General features: G+C 44.3%; 1 protein-coding gene across 1 annotated transcript in view; it reads left to right on the top strand.

Moving 5' to 3' along the window:
- Nucleotides 1-20,594, top strand: part of PTPN4 (protein tyrosine phosphatase non-receptor type 4) — a 1,253,225-nt gene that overhangs the window by 70,812 nt on the left and 1,161,819 nt on the right. The window contains exon 2 of the mRNA XM_078682081.1: nt 7,133-7,287. Within this exon, the coding sequence (XP_078538207.1) occupies nt 7,150-7,287 (138 nt within the window). The 5' untranslated portion in view covers nt 7,133-7,149. The remainder of the gene's footprint in view (nt 1-7,132; nt 7,288-20,594) is intronic.

Below are 20,594 nucleotides of genomic sequence, written 5' to 3'. Positions count from 1 at the left end.
CTCCTACAGAACAAAACAGCTCATACCCAACAGCGTCTGTCCTGAACACACCACCGGCAGAGCCACCGCTGTATGGAACTGTCATAATCCGTTATACCGCCCCAATGCTTCTCCGCAGCCTACCTGCGTTTACCCTCCACAGCTCATCGGTCCCTCTCCAGCTAGGACCATAACATACACTGCCCACCAGCCTCTCCTCCACAGCTTATCAGTGCCCCTCCCGCACAGACCACCGGCGCTCGTGCGTTTACCCTTCGGTCCCGAATTAGTTTAATTACATATACATCCAGCTCCCACGGTACCACTGAAACATCCCAGTGCCCAGGACTCACCATGAAGTCGCTACAGAAGCTGTCGTCACCGCAGGGCTCCTTCCTCTCCATGGCTCTCACCCGCTGGATAAAGCTCCGTAGGATCACCGCCTGCTCCATGCTGCCTCGCGACGTGCCCGTTCCCCTATATCAGCAATTGCCCTTCAAGTCCCCATCCAGCCCCGTGCCGGGTCGCTCATCACGCCCGGCGGCTGTTCCCAGCCTGGCTACTCTTCCTAGGCTCGGCGACTAAGGGAGGGACTGGCCGGAACTGGGGGCGCCGAGCCCTCCAACGCCCACATAGAAACAGCAGACGGACGCTACGTTAGGAACCGTGCGTGCGTGAACAAAGAAGGAGGACTGGGGATCCGTCCCCGTGGCGCTAACGTGCTGCCATCATCCAATGGGAGCGAACTCAGTCGCCAACTAGAAAGGAATTTAATTGTAGACTGACCTGGTTAACCAGACGAAGAAAGAATGTTTTGTTGAGTATTAGTCAACATGTTGGAGCGGGAATAGCTCGGAGTCTCCAGTATTGACGACCTAATGTGGGCGGATTCAGTAGGCACACGGACAGCGGGAGGGGGGCGGGCAGGCACAGGACAGCGGGAGGGGGGGGCGGAACGGACAGCATGAGGGGGGCGGGAACACGAACAGCGGGAGGGAGGGAACGGGCACACGGTCAGCGGGAGGGGGGGCGGGAACGGGCACTCACCTGGACTTCTTCCGGCGGCCGTGGTCGGCATAATGACGAAAACAAACACCTAAAAAAACGAAACTCCGCCCACCGCCCGATGACGATGCAAAAAGGGTGGAGAGGGAAAAAATCTCGAACGCCCACGAATCTGGTCCGGCCTTGAAATGTTGTGTGAAGTGGGCTCTTCTGGGGAGGTAGAGCACGAGTCTTGCCCCTGAGTTCTGTATTATATGCCATTTCTTCAGGAGACGTGCAGTGATTCCTACATAGGGTGTTTCCGTAGTTCAGTCTGCTGGTGATGACGTGGCTGACAGTTCCAGTAGGATGAGGGCTGCTGTTTCCCCACTGTCCAGGGATCTGATGTAGTTGTGGCTGCAATCTAGGCTGTCTCGGTGCTGTGGTTAGTTTGAAATCCTGATTGGGAGAGATCCAGAAGTTTGTGCTCTTGTAGGTGTTGGGTGAGTTGCTAGTTTACTGCTTTCTCAATACTTTTGCTGGATAGGGGAGCAGAGAGATGGGCCAGTAGTTCTTCATTTTGGCTGAGTCTGCAGATGTTTTTTTCAGGAGGGGCCTCACTTCCGTTTGTTTCCAGTCCTCCGGGAAGAAGGTAGCGGTGATGGATGTACTTAGCTCGTCACCAACGGGCATCATTCCAAACCACCATTTTTTCTCCCCAGTGTGCCACTTTAAAGAGAGGCCCACCTAATTCAATTCAGTACTGACACTGTTTCTCATGGAAACAGTCCAAAGCAAACCTTGGTCATCTCCTCTCTACCCTGCAGCCAACCGCTATTTTACATTTTTATTTTTTACTTGGGGGAAATATGAGGTTCGCAGCCCCTGAATGTCATTGACAAAACTACGCCCCGGGTTAGGAGACTGCCCAGGAGATGCATTGAAGGGTGCCAGTCTGCCAAACTCTTCTCTCACTTCTGTGACAGGATGTAACGCAGGTGGCATGCTGTGAGACTCTACCTAGAAAACCCATCTCAGGGTGGTGGTGGTCTGCTCCGAGGTGATAGGCTGCAACACTTGGAGAAAAAGACACATTGTAGGCTTTCAGTTCCTGCCTACTGATAAACTAGGAGACCTCCCAGAATATTCATTGTAGTCTGATGGTCTGCACCCAGGTGACAAGCTACAAGTCTCCTCACAGAATGCACCGCGGATGCGTTTAGCTCACACCTGACGGCAGCCTATGAGACTCCTCAGAAGCTGCTGCAGGCTTCTAGTTCGATTCCAGGCGACAGGATACGAGTCCTCGTGCTGAACACCTTGCTGGCTTTCTACTCCCACCCAAGTGACAAGCCGAGACACTTGCCGGAATACACATCGCAGGGCGAGTTCTGCACCTTGCTGATAGGTTTGGTGTTCGTTTGATTTGGGAGTGAGAGATAAGGGAGGGACGTTGTCCTGCGAGCACTTGGGGACTTCCAGAACGCCGCAGCGCTCTGAAGGTGGGCAAAGGGCATTGTGTTTCTTGGGCGGTGGACGAGGGTATAGTCTGAATGATACCAGTAGGTTGTCACCTGCTTCTTCAGCGCCCTATTCTGATGGGCGCAATGAATGTATTTCCTCTACAGTGATCTCCATTTTGTGTAAAATAGCCACAGGTAGATAATTTGTCGGGCACTTTTGCCTCCTGTGAAATAATGTACCGCATAATTATAGTATAGCTGTGCACATCTCGCGCAGCTTGTAACCCGTGCCCGAGCTGCGCCGCATACCTCGTGCCCGGTTTACCTTTAAAGCGACTCGTTCTGTGTTTAGAATTGTGCTTTATAGCGCATGCTGCCAACTAACTAAATTGCCTCTTGGCACATATAGGGCTCATTTGCTGTCCTTTTGGCCTAACATATGAGCTTCAGGGCGCGCTCACACTTCCAGGTAGGTGGTCTGCTCGCCAGGCCATTTTGCGGACATCCTGGCTATTGCGTAGGATTCTTTGGATGCCACCAGGGGGGCATAACTACTAGCCCAATACGCCAGCACCGGTTTGTGGTAACCACGTGGGTAGCTTGCTTATTAGCAAGCCCTGCCGTGGCGGTGGTAGCTTGCTTATTAGCAGGCCATGGCATGGCGTGAGCATATGGCAGAGGTGAGGGTGAGACTGCAAGTGTCCTGCCTACTTAGGCGTAGTCAGCCATTAAAAATACGGTCGCTAACGAGGGTAATTTAATCTGCTTCTCGGCACACAACGCCAGCAGGATGTGACATTGTGCCGCGTTGCCCGCTTTCCCGACGTGCCATCTCCCCCTCCCCTGGGCCCCGCTGTGCCCTGCGACCCGCCTCTTAGCTCACCTGCTCCAGATGGGCGGCACAGTGGGGGACCCACTGGCAGAGGCAGATGTGTTTGTTTGCCGGAGACAATGTTGTGCGGCTGCAGATGGCACTGCCTGGCAGCGGGCTTTGCTCCCTGACACCCTAGTCACACTCCGAGTAGCGCTGGCAGGGAGGGGGCACCTACCCAAACTCTTTAGACATGCCGCTCTTGTCTTTACTTTCAGTTTTTTTAAGTTCCAAGGAAACTAGAATCCTGGCTGATCCGGGCAGGGCTCATGTATTCTGCCTACTCTCAGCTTGTTCCGTCAGGATGGTTTCCGGACACATCGGGATTGTTTTTAGCCACTCCATCCATTTGCGTTAACTGTTTTCAAGTGCAGTTGGGCCCCTCGTTTAGAAAAGTCACGTTCCTCAGCTGTCAGTTTGTCTACTTGGTGGTCTCGTACGTTGAATATTCAAAATGCTTCCAAGTTCCTACATGACATCGGCTCCCATAAAACCCTTCCAACCAAGCACTCTGCCACCATGTAGTGTGCATCTCGTCCTCACAGCGCGTCATGGCCTCACGAGGGGTGTAATGCGATATATGAGTACTACAACAATTAAGTCGAACTGCTACGCACCAGATGTAACACCCCCACATTCTATCTTAGAAAATGGTGTTTCAGTGGCGCTCGCCAATAACAAACGGTGGAGAGAGCATCGGGGGAGAGGGAGCGGGGGAGGGGATTAATAATAATTTTAAAACGTGGCTCGCAATACTCGCGGGGGGGTCGCGCAGGGATGGTGACAGGGGTTTTAAAAATTAAGTTTAAAAGAAAAACTTGAACATACTTGAACGGGCGGGTCCGCACCTCCTCTGCTGTCTGCTCCTGGGCCGGGGTCCGGTGCATTGGAATGGCGCCTTCTCTGAGTGAGTGGCTGGCAACCCTGGCTCTCAGCCAATCCAGCGGGAGGGGGGGCGGAATGGACAGCGGGAGGGGGGCGGGAACACGAACAGTGGGAGGGGGGGGAACGGGCACACGGTCAGCGGGAGGGGGGGCGGGAACGGGCACTCACCTGGACATCTTCTGGCGGCCGTGGTCGGCATAATGACGAAAACAAACACCTAAACAAAAAAACGAAACTCCGCCCACCGCCCGATGACGATGCAAAAAGGGTGGAGAGGGAAAAAATCTCGGGAACGCCCACGAATCTGGTCCGGCCTTGACGGACAGATCCGGCTTCCAATGGCTAGCCTCCATTTATGGAGCTAGCCAATGGAAGAAGGGGCGGATTCAAGTCCCCCATACTGCAAAACAAAAGATTTCTCCTGGGCCGAGCTAGGAGCTCCGGCCCCAGGCGAAACCTAAAAAGGATTCCAGTATATAAGGATTTTGAGAAGTCAGAAACTAAATACGCTATTCTTTCCCATTTCTTTTGCGAGGCGATCCTTAATCTCCCCTTAAAATTGAGGAGAAAACCTTTTGTTTTATCACTTGAAGGGCATTGTCAAAACTAAAAGAAGGGTCAAAGAGTTATACTGGTGGCAGTCAAAGAATTATACTAGTGGGCAGGAATTAACTTTCAGACTAAACATTTTTTCAGGGACTGTAATAAAAGATCTGACAAGTCACAGAAAACTTTAAATCCCTTTTGCCACCCTTTTGAGTGCCCAAGTTTATGGTGAGATAGTTATGCTTAAGATCTTATGGGACCTATTTTTTAGGACCAAGGCTCTTGTAAGTACATTATCATCTGGTGGATTTATTTTAAAAAATGAGTCGAATTGAGAACAGTGACAGAATGGACACAAATATAATTACATTTATGTGTGATGTTGCTAAGGAAGGATTTCCAGCTTCTCTATTGACTGACAATGGAGTTCAGTTTAAGTCTCAGGAGATGTTGAATTTTTTACATTGTTCTGGAATTAAAGATAGGTTTACTTCGTTGTATCATCCCAATATTTATGATGCTGTGGAAAGGATGAGCCAGGTCTTGAGCGTCTTTCTCTTGACAGGACAGGACCAGTTTCATCCTGCTGTTGTGCTGTTTATTTCCACACTTGGTTTATTTTGTTCATCCTCTTCTCTAATAGACATTATCTCAATATTTTTTTTTTAAATCATTGTAATTCCATCCATCTATCTCTCAAAATCCGGTTCATACTCTTATGGCTTTCTTCTGATTCTGCGGATTAAAAACCCTTGAGGACAGCATTGGTTACAGCTTATGCCAAACTCTAGATTCCTACAGGTTAGAAGACATTCCTGTTCTTTTGTGTAACAGTGACGTACAATTTTGTCTTTGATTATTTGATCAACCAAATGTTCTTTTTCGCAGTTTACTGCGAGAATACACAGTTCTGTTGCGTAGAATAGAAAGCTGACCATTATACCTGCAATTAATTCGGTAGGCAACCCTAATTCAGATTGCTCTATCGTAATATCCCAACTGTGTTTGTATACACTGTGCTGCAGATGCATGCTTTGTGGTACAGCATACTTGTGTTGTCCCTGCAGACGCTAGCTCAGAGCCAGCAAATGAAAAATAAAACAATAGTAAAAGATTGTTTTATTTTACACCTGCTGGCTCTGAGCCAGTGGGGCGCCATTGTAGAGGAGCCACCCCTGGCACAGGGGCATCCTCTCAAAATCACCATTGGGCTTTGTGTGAGCTGCTGGGTGATCGGCCTTGTTTTATTTTCCTGCCTCCGTTCGCCGGGCAGGGTGATGGAAATGGACTTGCGTGAGAAATGGCAAATCTCAAAAATGTTAGTGCCCAGTTCCTTCTCAACACCTGTTCCCTCTCCCACATCTGGCCACACTTCGCCACATGCAGAAGTACTGTGTGTGTGAGATGTGTTGTTTTGAGGCTAAACAGCTCACACATGGGCAGCCGCTCATTGTTTGGATATCTGTGTAAATTGTTGGGGGTGCTGCCAAAATATATAGCACCGAAGAACGGTTTATGGTAAAGAATGAAAACTCTTAACTGGTAGCGATTTGTGTACTGTACCACTAGAGATCAGCAAGAAACATGACACATAGTCTGTACCTGTTGTGAACATCTGGTTTCTTTGGGTGAGCTTAGTGCTATGTAAAGCTACCGAAAGTAAAATTTCTGCCTGTCACCCAGAGTTTAATCTCGTCCTCCAAGAATTAAGCACAAAGTAATAACCTTTGATGGCAGGAAGAGAATACCAATCTTGTGGATGCAAAGTGTGAAAGTGGAAAATCTGCTTGGCCAAATTGTATGATCTTGGGCAAATCTAATAATCATGGAGCATTCTTTTTTGATGGTCACGTATAAGCGCACTCATAAAATACATATTGTGTGTTTGATTTAACAGCCTTAGAATTGTATATATATTTTTCAGTTGTGAAATTAATAATTACGTAATTTGAATATTTTTTGGAGTGTGCGCATGTTTGTGTATTTTTGTAAATTACAGTTTTAAGTTTCAAATTGTACAAATTGCTTTAGGGTCCCCGCCTTCCAGTAGCGATTCACTAGGGGTCCTAAGTCAAAATTGGGAACTGCTGGCATACACTGTTAAAAGATGACTGATTTTTGGTTAATGAGTATCATTTAGGAAAATATTACACACTGCGTGGCTTAAATGCATATTGGCCTCTGTTTCCATTTCACTCTTGCCAACTGTTTAGAAGCTTTATAGTTTAACATGTTTCAATGTATGCAATCTAAATTGGATGTCCCTTTAAAGTTAAAGTTGAAGGTTTTAGGAATTGTGGTTTTCAGTGGTGAGGGGTTCATGATAATAACCTGATGCTTCTATATTCCCATATTTCATATCATAAGTCACTCCAGCAATGTATGTCTTTTTCCCTTCTTGAAGACCCTGTGTGGACAGTAATGACCGCACGTTTTCGGTTGCCTACCGGCGGAACCTACAATGTACGAGCATCAGAGCTGGCACGAGATCGACAGCACACCGAGGTGGTCTGCAATATTCTTCTCCTGGATAACACTATACAAGCTTTCAAAATCAATGTAAGTGTCATCCTGAATATGAGCAAGTGTGATGGTATCTCTGACATTGTGTAGGATGTTGGAATATTGATTTGAAAATTGCAGTTTTAGAGAAAATTGTGTAACTAGCTCCATGGTTGACTTAAAATACCAGATTCACGATTTGATACCCCATTTGTTTTCATCAGAAGTCGCCTGATATGGCAAATATGTTCCATTCAGTGTTCACAATTGAAAAATACAAAAAGTAAACACTTAAACCCAACCATGCTTATAAAAACCTAACTTTAATTTCTGTTGACTTTGCCTAGCTAAATTCAGGATTTTGGGTTCGTGTGGGAAAGGGGGGGAGATGAGTGAACCTCCTTATTCAGTTCTCTTGTGGAACAGAGTACTTATGTGTACATTTTGCTGTCCCACAGTGCAAACATGCAAGGTATACCACCCTGCCTCCCACTAATCCATTAGCCCACAGCATTTATTCCCACAAATTAGATCCTTTCTAGATGTATTGGCGTGCTTGTTTGTGATAGGTGTATTTCTGCACTGGTATTGAAACATGTCTATATATTTAAAGCACTTGGAGTGATACAAATACTTAGAATTGTGATTACTAAACCAAAAGGCATCCTCCAGAATATTTGCCTATCAAGAAAGCTATAGCTGTTTTTGATCCCTGGATCCACTGATAAAAGTGATAAAACTTGAAAAACTTAAAAAAAAGTGTATTGTTAATGTACCAGAAGTGAACATTGGTAAAGTATAAGACTTGTGGACCCCACAATTATGAGCCCTAGCAGAGATGGTTACTGTTTAATAGCTTGCAGCCAATGTGTCCATTCGCATCTGTATCCCGAATAACCCCCACACGGGTAGACAAACAGAACACCTGCCCCAGTCCTTGTTCGGTTCCACTAAACGTAGAGTAGAACTTCACAATAGTTCGTGCCAGCACTGCATATGTTCTCCTGTGCTACATCAATCGCAGCATTTAAAAAAGTGTGCTAATGACCAATACAGTGGAGCATTTGCTTACTATAGCTTAAGCAGCGGTTATGAAAAGCATATGGTTGTCAGTTTTAGATTCCAGGCTGAGGGAGAGGGTAATCTTGCTGTTCCCTGTAGATAGCCAACTTGGCTTGCCTGATGCCTCTACCAACAGATACATACCATTATGATAGGTAAATGTTTTTGTTCTACTTAAAATTCTAACAAATGGGCGTATATAACATATATAACTGTTAAAACAACCCAAAATCAGTTTACAAATGTAACTATCAATCAGGTGTGTGGAATTTCATAAAATATCTACTTGTCCATGGGACAGGATGCTACATAAAATATCTACTTGTCCTGTAACAAAATCCACTTGCCCCATTGGTGACAAGTAGTGCAGCGACAAAATATGGCAGCAATCTCATTATATAAGAGCTTTGACAATAGCCTCGCTGATTATACCAGAGTTCATAACATAGTAAGGTTTGAATGTTAGCAATTTTCTTATTTTGTCACGTTTCCGCAGATATACAAATGGGGCTGGAGGTAGAGGTAAGGAATAGTTCTCTACAGTTGGACTACCCTTTTGAGTCTGTGCAAACCTACTAACTTGTATGTTTTATGGATTTTCATCAGCTTGTCTCTAAACTTTTCCCAGATTGAGAAAGGTTGGATATTTACTCTATACTTGGGCAGAAGTAAAACTTCTTCTGGTGTTAGGGGGGGAAGTGGTTGGTGGGAATGTGAGTTTGTTACAGCTCAATAGATTTTCACGTGAACAGATGTACACATGCATATTTGCTCATGCTAAAATGCAGTTCACAAATATTTTCTAGTAGTAAGATTTCCTGACCTACATCTGTAAATAATTGTGATTTAATGAAAGCTGTAAATCTGCACTAATGCAAGGGTACAGCATGGGTGCACTGTTGTGACTTTAAGAATTGAGCCCCTATGGCGTTAACCAAGACCTTTTGTTTATATTAAACTTCTATGTATCTCTCTTTATCTACCATCTGGCTTCTCCGTGAGTGAGCTCATTCTGCTCTGTCACAAGGTGCATAGTGGCACGTAAAGTAGTTTTGTTTAGTGATTGGAACTTTTGTGGCAATGTGTGGTTTTTGAGACCATGAATAGTTTTGCTTTTGCCAGTGTTTGCTATAATGATGAGGCCCTGGCAGCTCCCACAACAACTTTTTGTCAGAACAAGACTGGCATTGGCAAAACAAATAGGCTGACCACCAATGTCATACCCATTGGCTTGCCAATGCTGGTTTATTTTCATGTTTCCTATACTTTTGTTGAAACTGATTACATTGATTTTCCACTATGAATATTTCTTGAAAATGCTAGCAAGCATCAACACTTTTACTAATTGATGTTTCAAAGAAATGGTACCTACAGTTTCACAGTGATATAACAAACGTTTTTTACCCAGTTGCATTATTTTGTGAACATTTTGTTGTGAAAGCAAAGAATGATCAATCTTGCTTTCAAGATTTTGCATATATTTGCATCTTATCATAGAGCATCTTAGAAGCATTATGCCTAGCCTTATATTGTTAAACTTTGAAAACGTGTGCACACAATTTATACTAGAACCACTGGTAAAGTCTGAACTTGCATTTCCTTCGAGCGCTCATCCTAATAATAAAGGCTTTGTCTTAATGAACCATATATGCAAGTTCGAACAGCATTAATATATGGACACAAATATTACACTGCAGACAATGCCTTTCCCTGATCCAGAACGTGGTAGTGTAATTTGGCTGCCAAAGGGTTTGTGCTGTCAGGGATTGGGCCTACTTGTCCCAGGTACAAAATAAACATTACACCTTTTTGTCCTTGACTCCATGCAATATGTCCTGGACGTTGGGCTATTGGAATTCCACACACCTGTATAATCCACAGGTTTTTTTTTAATTGAAACATGTATTTGTTTTTATTCAACAGCTTACAAAACTAGTTTTAGTAAATAAAACAAGAAAAAATGCACTTTTTCATTTACCAATAATGTCACACATTTAGCCCCACTTCCAATAGTACTAGTTAGCGTGCAGAGCAAATGGTAGCGGCCTTGAGTGAAGTTGCTGGTCTCTCCTGAGGAGTATAATAATCCCCTGCACGTTTGTGAAATTTTCTCAAAAAGTGTACTTTTCCTACAGACCGAGTGTCACAGTAGTCTTCTAGCCCTCTAAAGAAATTCAGGTTTTCCCATGTACTTTATAAAAGTTATGGGGGCTGGCAAGACCTCATTTTTTGTTTTGTTTTTGAAAATGTCTTTATTTGCAAAATAAAGTCACTGCACATTTTACAATCAAACATATAATGTATCTCTGCATCGTGACATACATCTCAGAATGCATTGCAACAGTTACATTTTCCATTTTCCTTGAGTAATAACCCTCAACTCCCTAATCCCTCCCCCTATCCCTCCCCCTCCCAGCACTTACTCAATCCACAAATCAGTACTTTGATGGTTTTGCTTCAGTTTCTATGGTACAGTAGGCATCTAATGGGTGTACCCGTCTCCATGTTTTCATCATATAGTTACAGCAGTTGGTTTCCTGTAAGTCTGGTTCCCGGGTATGATTGGACGTGTGCATGTTGTACCCCTATAAAGGTCGGTAGACTCGCACTAGTCCCCTTGGTCTTGTGTGCCTTGTTCTAACGCTGGGAGTAGAGCATTCCATTCCATTGAGATGGGATGTTTCCTGATACCTCTGCATTCTTCCCTAAATAGTTCCTGTTCCTCAGCTTTGCCCCATCTGATCACCTCCCCACTCCAGGCCTCTGGGTCCGGTGGCCTGGCTGATTTCCACCTCATCGCCACCGACCTCTTCGCTAGTAACAGTGCCAAATCTACAAATCTGGATCCCACACTTCTTTTTTTCTCTTTGTAGCCTATCCCCAGCATGCAATAAGAAGCGGATGTATAAGGTCTACCAGGTGCTATGTCATTCAAAATGTATTGTATCGTACCCCAGTAATGTCCCAGCTTAGGGCACTCCCAGAACATATGCATCATACCTGCATCCTCCAGCTGGCATCTGGGACAATTATCAGCTGCTGCCGGGAACATTGTGTGTATCTTGTGGGGAGTCAAATATGCCCTATGTACAATCATCAATTGTATAAATTTAAACCTAGGGTTTCGAGTCACTTTCCTTGGCAATTTCAGTACCATCTCCCATTCCTTGTCACTCAACGTCCTTCCTAGATCCGCCTCCCATCGTAACTTCAGGGGTTGTAGGGGGTCAGCCCTGCCTTCTCGTATTCCAGCATTCAACCATTTTGTCAGGTGACTGCCCGTTCCCATAAGGTATTGCATAGTGACCAATGTGTTGGTGACGGGCTCCGCCCCATCTTCCAGCCAGTGGGTGCCTATGTAGTGACAAAAAACTACAAACTTAGGGGTCTAGATAAGGATTCAATCGTAATCCTCTGTTCGTCAAAGCCCTATCAGTAGTACAGGGGTACGAACACAACCATAATACTAACAAACCAGATCACAAGATGTGAAGAACCAGTAACGTGAGTCACCCCTGGTGTAGGATTCCCATCAATAGTCTTGTAATGATCAATATTATCATTTGGAAGTCCTTATCGGGTATTGTGTCTCTAGATCATTGAGACCGGCATACCCCGATAACCAGATGCGGGGTAGCGACCCACAATCACTTAGGTACTACCACATAGTGTTGATATGATGGGAAGTGCAGTGTAAGCAAAAAAAGGGTAAGTGGTGAGCTTAAAAAAGGATAGGGAACTCAACCCTGAAAACTTTAATAATTGTTGGCCCCTTCCTTAATAAAAACAAGAACAGTATAATATCGTCATCGCAGTCCAAACAAATAGCTGCGAGGAGACCAACATGTTTCAGCCACTAAGGGATAACTCCTTCGGCTTTCGTCAGGGTCTCTGTTCTAAAATAATACTACTGCATCGGTTGTGAATAAAGTGTGAAAAATAAGAAAAAAACACACAAGTGAAAACCAGTAAAGGATATAATGTTCCTTCGACTGTGTCAACTCCTCTCTTCGGAACCTGGTTGTATATTTACTGTTTAGGGAGGACAAACATACAGGAAAATCACAATCCGCTACACTGGTCTGAAGAAAACATATTAAATTGTTCCATAAAAAATGTAAATGCTTGCTTACTCACCCAGAGTATCCGGGGAGTGGACCTCACCTCTTCCTGGACCTGGCTCAGGATATATGAGACCCCGCTCTACAATAACAAAACCAACTGCGTAAAATACAAAGCCCAGAAGCCCAGACAAGATACTGCTCTGGCGATGTACAAATCTACGTAGTCCACGGTGTTCTGTACATGGAGCTAATTAACACCCATCAAAAGGTTCACACACAACCTCCATCCAACTCCCTGTCAACTATAGGCTAAACGAAACCTGCTATATGCACAGCTTCTTAATTACCACATATGTCTGGCACAATGCACACCTCCAGTATTAGGCTAGCAACGCAGGTAATCATACCTGTCCGTCGGTATCTCCGACTGTAACTGAGTCAGGGGGAGGCCCAGTCACCTATGAGTTATGGCTACTTGACTGTTAAGCTTGGCATCACACAGCCAACCGCTAACTAAGGGGGCGTGGCTTGCCCGATCGCCATCCCCCTCACGATCACACCCTTACCTGTACAATTATATACACCTGCCGCTTACCTACTTAGTAATACTTGCTGGAGGTCTCGGGAACTAGTAATGCCCCACTCTAGGCAATGCCCTGTCTCCCAAACATGCCCAACCGCGCGCGCGTGTTCTCGCGTGTATTGCCGGTCTCGAACTTGGGAGACAGGGCATTGCCTAGAGTGGGGCATTACTAGTTAGGTAAGCGGCAGGTGTATATAATTGTACAGGTAAGGGTGTGATCGTGAGGGGGATGGCGATCGGGCAAGCCACGCCCCCTTAGTTAGCGGTTGGCTGTGTGATGCCAAGCTTAACAGTCAAGTAGCCATAACTCATAGGTGACTGGGCCTCCCCCTGACTCAGTTACAGTCGGAGATACCGACGGACAGGTATGATTACCTGCGTTGCTAGCCTAATACTGGAGGTGTGCATTGTGCCAGACATATGTGGTAATTAAGAAGCTGTGCATATAGCAGGTTTCGTTTAGCCTATAGTTGACAGGGAGTTGGATGGAGGTTGTGTGTGAACCTTTTGATGGGTGTTAATTAGCTCCATGTACAGAACACCGTGGACTACGTAGATTTGTACATCGCCAGAGCAGTATCTTGTCTGGGCTTCTGGGCTTTGTATTTTACGCAGTTGGTTTTGTTATTGTAGAGCGGGGTCTCATATATCCTGAGCCAGGTCCAGGAAGAGGTGAGGTCCACTCCCCGGATACTCTGGGTGAGTAAGCAAGCATTTACATTTTTTATGGAACAATTTAATATGTTTTCTTCAGACCAGTGTAGCGGATTGTGATTTTCCTGTATGTTTGTCCTCCCTAAACAGTAAATATACAACCAGGTTCCGAAGAGAGGAGTTGACACAGTCGAAGGAACATTATATCCTTTACTGGTTTTCACTTGTGTGTTTTTTTCTTATTTTTCACACTTTATTCACAACCGATGCAGTAGTATTATTTTAGAACAGAGACCCTGACGAAAGCCGAAGGAGTTATCCCTTAGTGGCTGAAACATGTTGGTCTCCTCGCAGCTATTTGTTTGGACTGCGATGACGATATTATACTGTTCTTGTTTTTATTAAGGAAGGGGCCAACAATTATTAAAGTTTTCAGGGTTGAGTTCCCTATCCTTTTTTAAGCTCACCACTTACCCTTTTTTTGCTTACACTGCACTTCCCATCATATCAACACTATGTGATAGTACCTAAGTGATTGTGGGTCGCTACCCCGCATCTGGTTATCGGGGTATGCCGGTCTCAATGATCTAGAGACACAATACCCGATAAGGACTTCCAAATGATAATATTGATCATTACAAGACTATTTATGGGAATCCTACACCAGGGGTGACTCACGTTACTGGTTCTTCACATCTTGTGATCTGGTTTGTTAGTATTATGGTTGTGTTCGTACCCCTGTACTACTGATAGGGCTTTGACGAACAGAGGATTACGATTGAATCCTTATCTAGACCCCTAAGTTTGTAGTTTTTTGTTGTTTCCTATGGGGGATAATACTTAGGCTCGGTCGGTAAACATCCCTCTAGCCCTGCAATAAATTGTGTTTTTCAATGCCTATGTAGTGAGTCAGTTGTGCATGTTGCAGAAAGAGTGCCCTCGGCGTTTGATGGAGCCTGGTGAATTCCTCGTATGGCAGTAGCCTGTTATCCGAGAAAAAATCCCCGACTTGTGCTATTCCCGCTTCCTGCCACACCTGCAGTCTTCGTTCTGTCATTGTGCCTGTCCCCAGTGGAATGCCCAACAGTGGTATCGAGGGTGCATAACTCGAACGTCTATTGGTATATCTGATCGCTCTCTTCCAGTATGTAAGAGCCAATTTAAGTAGGGGTGGAGACGTTGCCGGTGCTCGGACCCCCGGTAGTAACAATCGATGTATAACCCCCCGGTTCCTATCACCCTCCGTCATGTTCAGCTCTTGTAAATTGCGGCCTGCCAGCCAATATGCTAGCCATTGCAGTTGGCACGCACAGCCATAAGCAAACAAATCAGGCACTCCCAAGCCGCTCTTGTCCGTGGGCAGTTGCAGTTTGGCCATGCTTATGCGTCTTCTGCCCTTTCCCCATACTAGTTCGAGTAGTAGAGTATTTAGTTTCTTAAAAAAGGGCATAGGTATATAAATCGGCAAATTCGTAAAGTAATACAACAAACGCGGTAGTACCACCATCTTAGAGACAGCCACTCTTCCTGCTACCGATAATGGCAGAGTATTCCAGAATTGTACCTGTGTAGTTAGGTTAGTCAGGGCTCGTCCTAGATTACCGTCCATCAAGTCCTGTGATTGTCGGTATATCTGGATACCCAAGTACTTAAATGTCACTGGTGCCACCTGGAAACAGTGCGGCGGGAACTGGACATGTGTGCCCGCCACCGGGCCCCGGAAGCCAAACCCGTATGACTTCGTCTCGTTGATGGCGAGGCCCGACAACTCGCTGAAGTCTTCAAAGATCCGCGGCAGTGGTGTCACTGGGTTATTCATGTCTCTTAGTAACAGCAGTATGTCGTCGGCGTACGCCGATATGACATGGTGTGTGGTAAGCCTAGTTATCCCCACAGCGGTCGCCAGTGATCTCACTTTCAGCAGTAAGGGCTCCAGGGTGATTATGAACAGCAAGGGCGAGAGCGGGCAGCCCTGCCGCGTACGGCTGGCAAGACCTCATTACTAGTCAACTGCAACCGCCATAGTAAATTTGCCCCCCTCAGCATCTTTGTTCTTGCAAACTACTTTCAAAACAGTTTTCTTGCTATGGTCAGTAACCATTTCCCTTTCCACTCACTTGGATAGGCCCGATACCACTTCAATGTATTCATCATAAGGTGCATAACCCTTGTGTGCTCACTAAAAGATATTAATACACTTCGTGTTCATATACACCACTGCCTTGCTTCACATACACATCCTTCTCGCAACACTTTCCATAAAATCTTCTCCACTCCCTCACCACAGATTCTCCGCCCCTTGCCCACTTTGACCATAGGTTCTCCTCTGTTCATCCCCACTCAGACTTATTATACCATCTTGCCCTCCTTTCTTTCATCACAGACTGTTTACCAGTTTTTTGTCATGCCATCCAGAAGTCGTGCAGATAAAGTAAAGGAAACTATCAAGAAGCTAAATTTAACTCGTTCTGCAGTGCCCGACAATTTACCTGCCATCATAATTAAAACTGGTGGGCAGAATTTCTATCCCATATGTTTGTTGCTATATTGGATTCAGGCCATATCCCCAAATCTTGGAGAGGGGCGTTTGTTAGACCACTTCACAAAAAAGGTGATAGGAAGGATACAAACAACTACAGACTGATCAACCTGTTGGATATAGGAGAGATTGTGTTCTCCAAAATAATCCTGGGCAGATTGAAGGAATGGGTGGAGCAGCAGTCGATTGTGCCAGTAGGACATGGCGGATTTAAAGTGGGACATTCTACTATAGACCACTGCTTCGCCTTATGGGCAGTGAAGCGGATGCCCATGGAGCGGCAAGGTAAGCTGTATTGCTGCTTCGTGGATTTCCATGCAGCCTTTGATTTGGTAGACAGGGAATGCTTATGGGAGACCCTGAGAAATTATGATGTCACTAAAGATCTCCTGCTCATAATTCAGGAGTTGCACAGCCAACACTGGGTTCAGGTTATTAAAGACACCATGGGGGGCCTGACGCCAGAAATAGCAATTAACAATGGCCTAAGACTGGGCTGCGTTTTGGCCCCACTTCGCTTTGCCAATTTCTAGCAGATCTGCCATCCATCCTGGGGACTGTCAGAAGTGCTAGCCCAAAAGTGAAGGAGAAGCATATATCCTGTTTGCCGATAATCTAGTAATTTTAGATCAGACCGAGATAGGTCTACAAAGGAAGCTAAATGCTTTTAGAACATATTGTGCGTCAAAACGACTTACAGTAAACATGAATAAAACGAAAATCTTGTGTTTTGGTAAGAGAAACATGAAGTTTAATTGGTATCTGGGACAAACCAAATTAGATATTGTTAATGAGAATATGGGTTGTCAGTTCTTTAAAGTGGAGTACGCATTTGGAGGCACAGAAAGTAAAAGCCCAAATATTGGAATGTGGACTGAAATTGTAATCGTAGTTATGGAGATATGTCCCATAGACCCCTGTTGACGGCCTATAATGCAATGATCCTCCAGCAACTTCAGTATGCAGCAGACATTTTCTGTCTAGGCAGCAAAAGTTCTTGGGATAATGAAGAAGGGAAATGTTTCAGATCATTATTGTCCCTCCCTAGCTCCTCAATGATCCAGGCTATTAGATTAGAGCTAGGGTTGACCGCATGGAATGTCCAGGTGCAAATAGGTCTACTTGGATTTTGGAAACATCTGGGAATGGGGGAAGTTACGAAAGTGTCCCAATGGTGTATGAAGGAGATTCAGTGTAATGAACTAAAATGGGCCAAATCAACGAGAGAGAAACTTTATACCATTTGTGATCGCTTGAAGGTGAAAATTGATCCACAGACTTTGCACATTAACAAATCAAAGAGTGTACCTAGATTGTTAGGGAAAGAATTGTCTAGATTATTAGATATGGAGTACCAGAGTAAGAAAGATTCTGTGAAGTTTATTAGAAACAGTTGGGAGAAATAAATCTGGTACCCTTATCCAACCAATGGCTTAGAATGGAAGTATTAAGGTTGAGAATTGGTATCAATCCTACTATGCTAAATGGCAAAATAAAAACAGAGTTGATGCGACCTGATGGTTAATGTACGTGTAAGATGGATATGAAATGTAATAGTTTACACATTTTAATGGACTGTCAAAAATTGTTAGATCAGCGAAAACCGCTTTTACGCCCCATGTTTTTAAAATATGATATTAGGTCGCGTACCCAAGCATATGAGCTTCTCAATGATATGGAAAATCTTGATATTGCAATAGCAATTGGAAAGTATATGCAGGTTGTCAATAGGTTTTTTTATGGAATAGAAAATTGCCTGGTTGCAAGTGTGGTGGAAGCAATGAGGCATGGAGACCTTAATGAAAATGTTGTTGTTTTAAAATAGTTTTATAGATTCTAGCAGTATTTAGACTGTTTGTAATATGTGTGTATATACAGTTCACGAATGGAGTTACTCCAGAAAAAGGAATGTAATTTTTGGGAATTTCGGATTTTAGAATGGCGCAGGTTGATGAATTTGTAATTTTTTGAGAATATTTATATGAAATGACATGTTTTATGTGGTTTAAAGGCCAACTGTCTAAATAAACTTTATTTTTGACTTGACTTGAAATCCTGGAAAGCTGCCCACACAGTAACCCCAGCAGTGAAGACCTGTTCTCAAAAGCTGCACAGGTCGAAGCATGTACTGTGACCAGTGCATTGATGGACATACAATGATGGCACAAAAGGGCAAAGCCAAAGTATCTGTTTCAAGCTTGCATTGAAGAACAAACATTTGCAAGTATGATTTGAAGGATGACAATGTTAATGGGCAAACCTGAGTGCAAGTCTAGCTCAGGCAGAAGATTGGTGATCATCAGGAACAGGTAAAGCATCATAACTAGAGATCTACAACGGTGGCGGAAAACACCTTATAAAAGAGAGGTAGCCGTAGCTCGATGGTGTATTGGGTTTATCAAGTGCAAGAGGGAAGTAGAGTGTAGTCAAACATAGGTATCAAGTCCAGAAATTCCAGATTATGTGGGAGGGAAACAAGGCTGGCAAGGGAAATAGACTACCAAATCACAGAGCGCAGGAAATAGGTCAGATAACCTTGGGACAGAGGGAGAGAAGGTGACTGGACGACAGCACAAAGAAAGAAAGCAGAGGTGTTTATATCCAATGAAGGCAGAGTAGAAAAGGGTGAGGCAGAATCAGCTAATTGGCAGATTACCTATGGGGATTGCACCCCACGTAGAGGATTGTGACACTTGGGGCACAGTCTTTGCTTCAATCTACACTAAAACACATGGTATTCCGTCCATGACGGTAATACCAGACGTTCTAAGACAGATTCAAAATGAATACGGTCCACAACCAGCTTTAAATCTAGGTATGAAATTACTGAAAGATTTCAAACAGGTCTCGGCTATACTATTAGCTAACATTAAAGGTGAAGCAGCATCAATGGCAATCCGCCAGAAACTAAAAGAAACAGATATTGCTGAGCAACCATATGAGCTTGCCAGAATTATTGAAAAATCCTATGAAGAACTAGGTAGAGGTAGTTTGGGTGGGAAACCACTAAAACCACAACTAACAGATAATACTGAAAGAAATTTTATTAAAAATAATCTCACTACTCCTAAAAAGAAGTGGGAGAACACTAAACAAACGCTTCCTAAAGAAAAGCATTCCCAGTCCAGAGGAAGATCTCCCCAACGGGAGCCCTCTGAAAAGAGGTACCACCTCAGAAATAGGGATACTTTAAGAAAACCTGATAGATATCAAGATAATGATACACGTTCCTCTTGTACCTTTCAGACTTCACTGCAGAAATCAGAAAGAAGAGGACGGTCAGAACAGAAAGAAGAATGCGTGAAGTCCAAAGACGAACAGCACGTTCCAAAAAATAAGAGAACTCAATTCACCAAGAAGAAGATAGCAAGTGTAAAGAGCAGACATGCCGAGGATTCTTAGGACACAACTCAAGAACGGGGAATGGGCTCAGACAATGCTCGACAGCGCAGCAGAAGTAACCAAAGTTCGCAAGATCCTGAAGGATCATCTGGCGACAGTGGACTTGAATGAATGCATTCAAGTTGAAACTGCCGACACCAGGGTTAGAGTACCCCACAAGTTATATGAAGTAACACTCCGGATGGAGGGGGACATAACTAGAAAAAAAAGCTCTATTTTGGGACAAGCTTTCCAATGGTTATGACATTCTTCTAGCTGAAAGAGACTGGCCACCTGCAGTTGTTAGGGAGTGCCCACACGGCGAAGAGATAATTATGCCAGCCTTCTCAAATCACATTCCAATTCATAAAAAATATACATATGCCAGGAAATGGGCAGTTACTCAGGCTCCAGCATTATATAAAAATCACGTAGGATGGGATGAGGATTCTCCTCACCACAACATCCAGTTAAAAAATCAACCTACTGCTCAGAGGCAGTATCCAGTCAAGCAAGAAGCTAAAAAAAGAGTCAGGGAGATCTTAGATCAACTTGAATATCAAGGGGTGATTGAAACATGCCAAGAAACAACAAAGGAGTGAAACAACCTGATAACAGGCAAATAAAGTGTCCTAAGTAGAAATAAATGAGCAACAACCCGCAAAAATGCTGAATCAGCGACTGTACTAGGAAGCAATCAGTATGTTTTAATAAAACCCTCACTCATCAACATAGTTGATGACATGCTTCATCATAGGGTTTTTACTCAGGAAACAAAATGTCTCCTGAGTATGCTACCACGCCTGGGTTACAGCGGAGCTGGTATCAGTAAGATGTGAAGTGACAGTGTATTGTGATAAGTGGATTAAAAAATGTTGGACTGTACTGTAATACAATTTTTTTTAATTTATTTATTAGGAAGTCAGGCCAGCATTATTAAAAACTAGTGGACGGACATTTATTGAGCTACAATGCACTCAAATATGTCCTATATAAATAAAATAGGTCGACATGTTTCTGATTTTGATTTGCTATATTCAGCTAAGCTTTCATCAGGACTAGTACTTGTGAAAAGTCCCTG

The sequence above is a fragment of the Lissotriton helveticus genome, chromosome 3_1 (assembly GCF_964261635.1).
Source record: "Lissotriton helveticus chromosome 3_1, aLisHel1.1, whole genome shotgun sequence".
Classification (NCBI taxonomy): Eukaryota; Metazoa; Chordata; class Amphibia; order Caudata; family Salamandridae; genus Lissotriton; species Lissotriton helveticus.
This window is presented reverse-complemented; position numbering and strand designations above follow the sequence as displayed.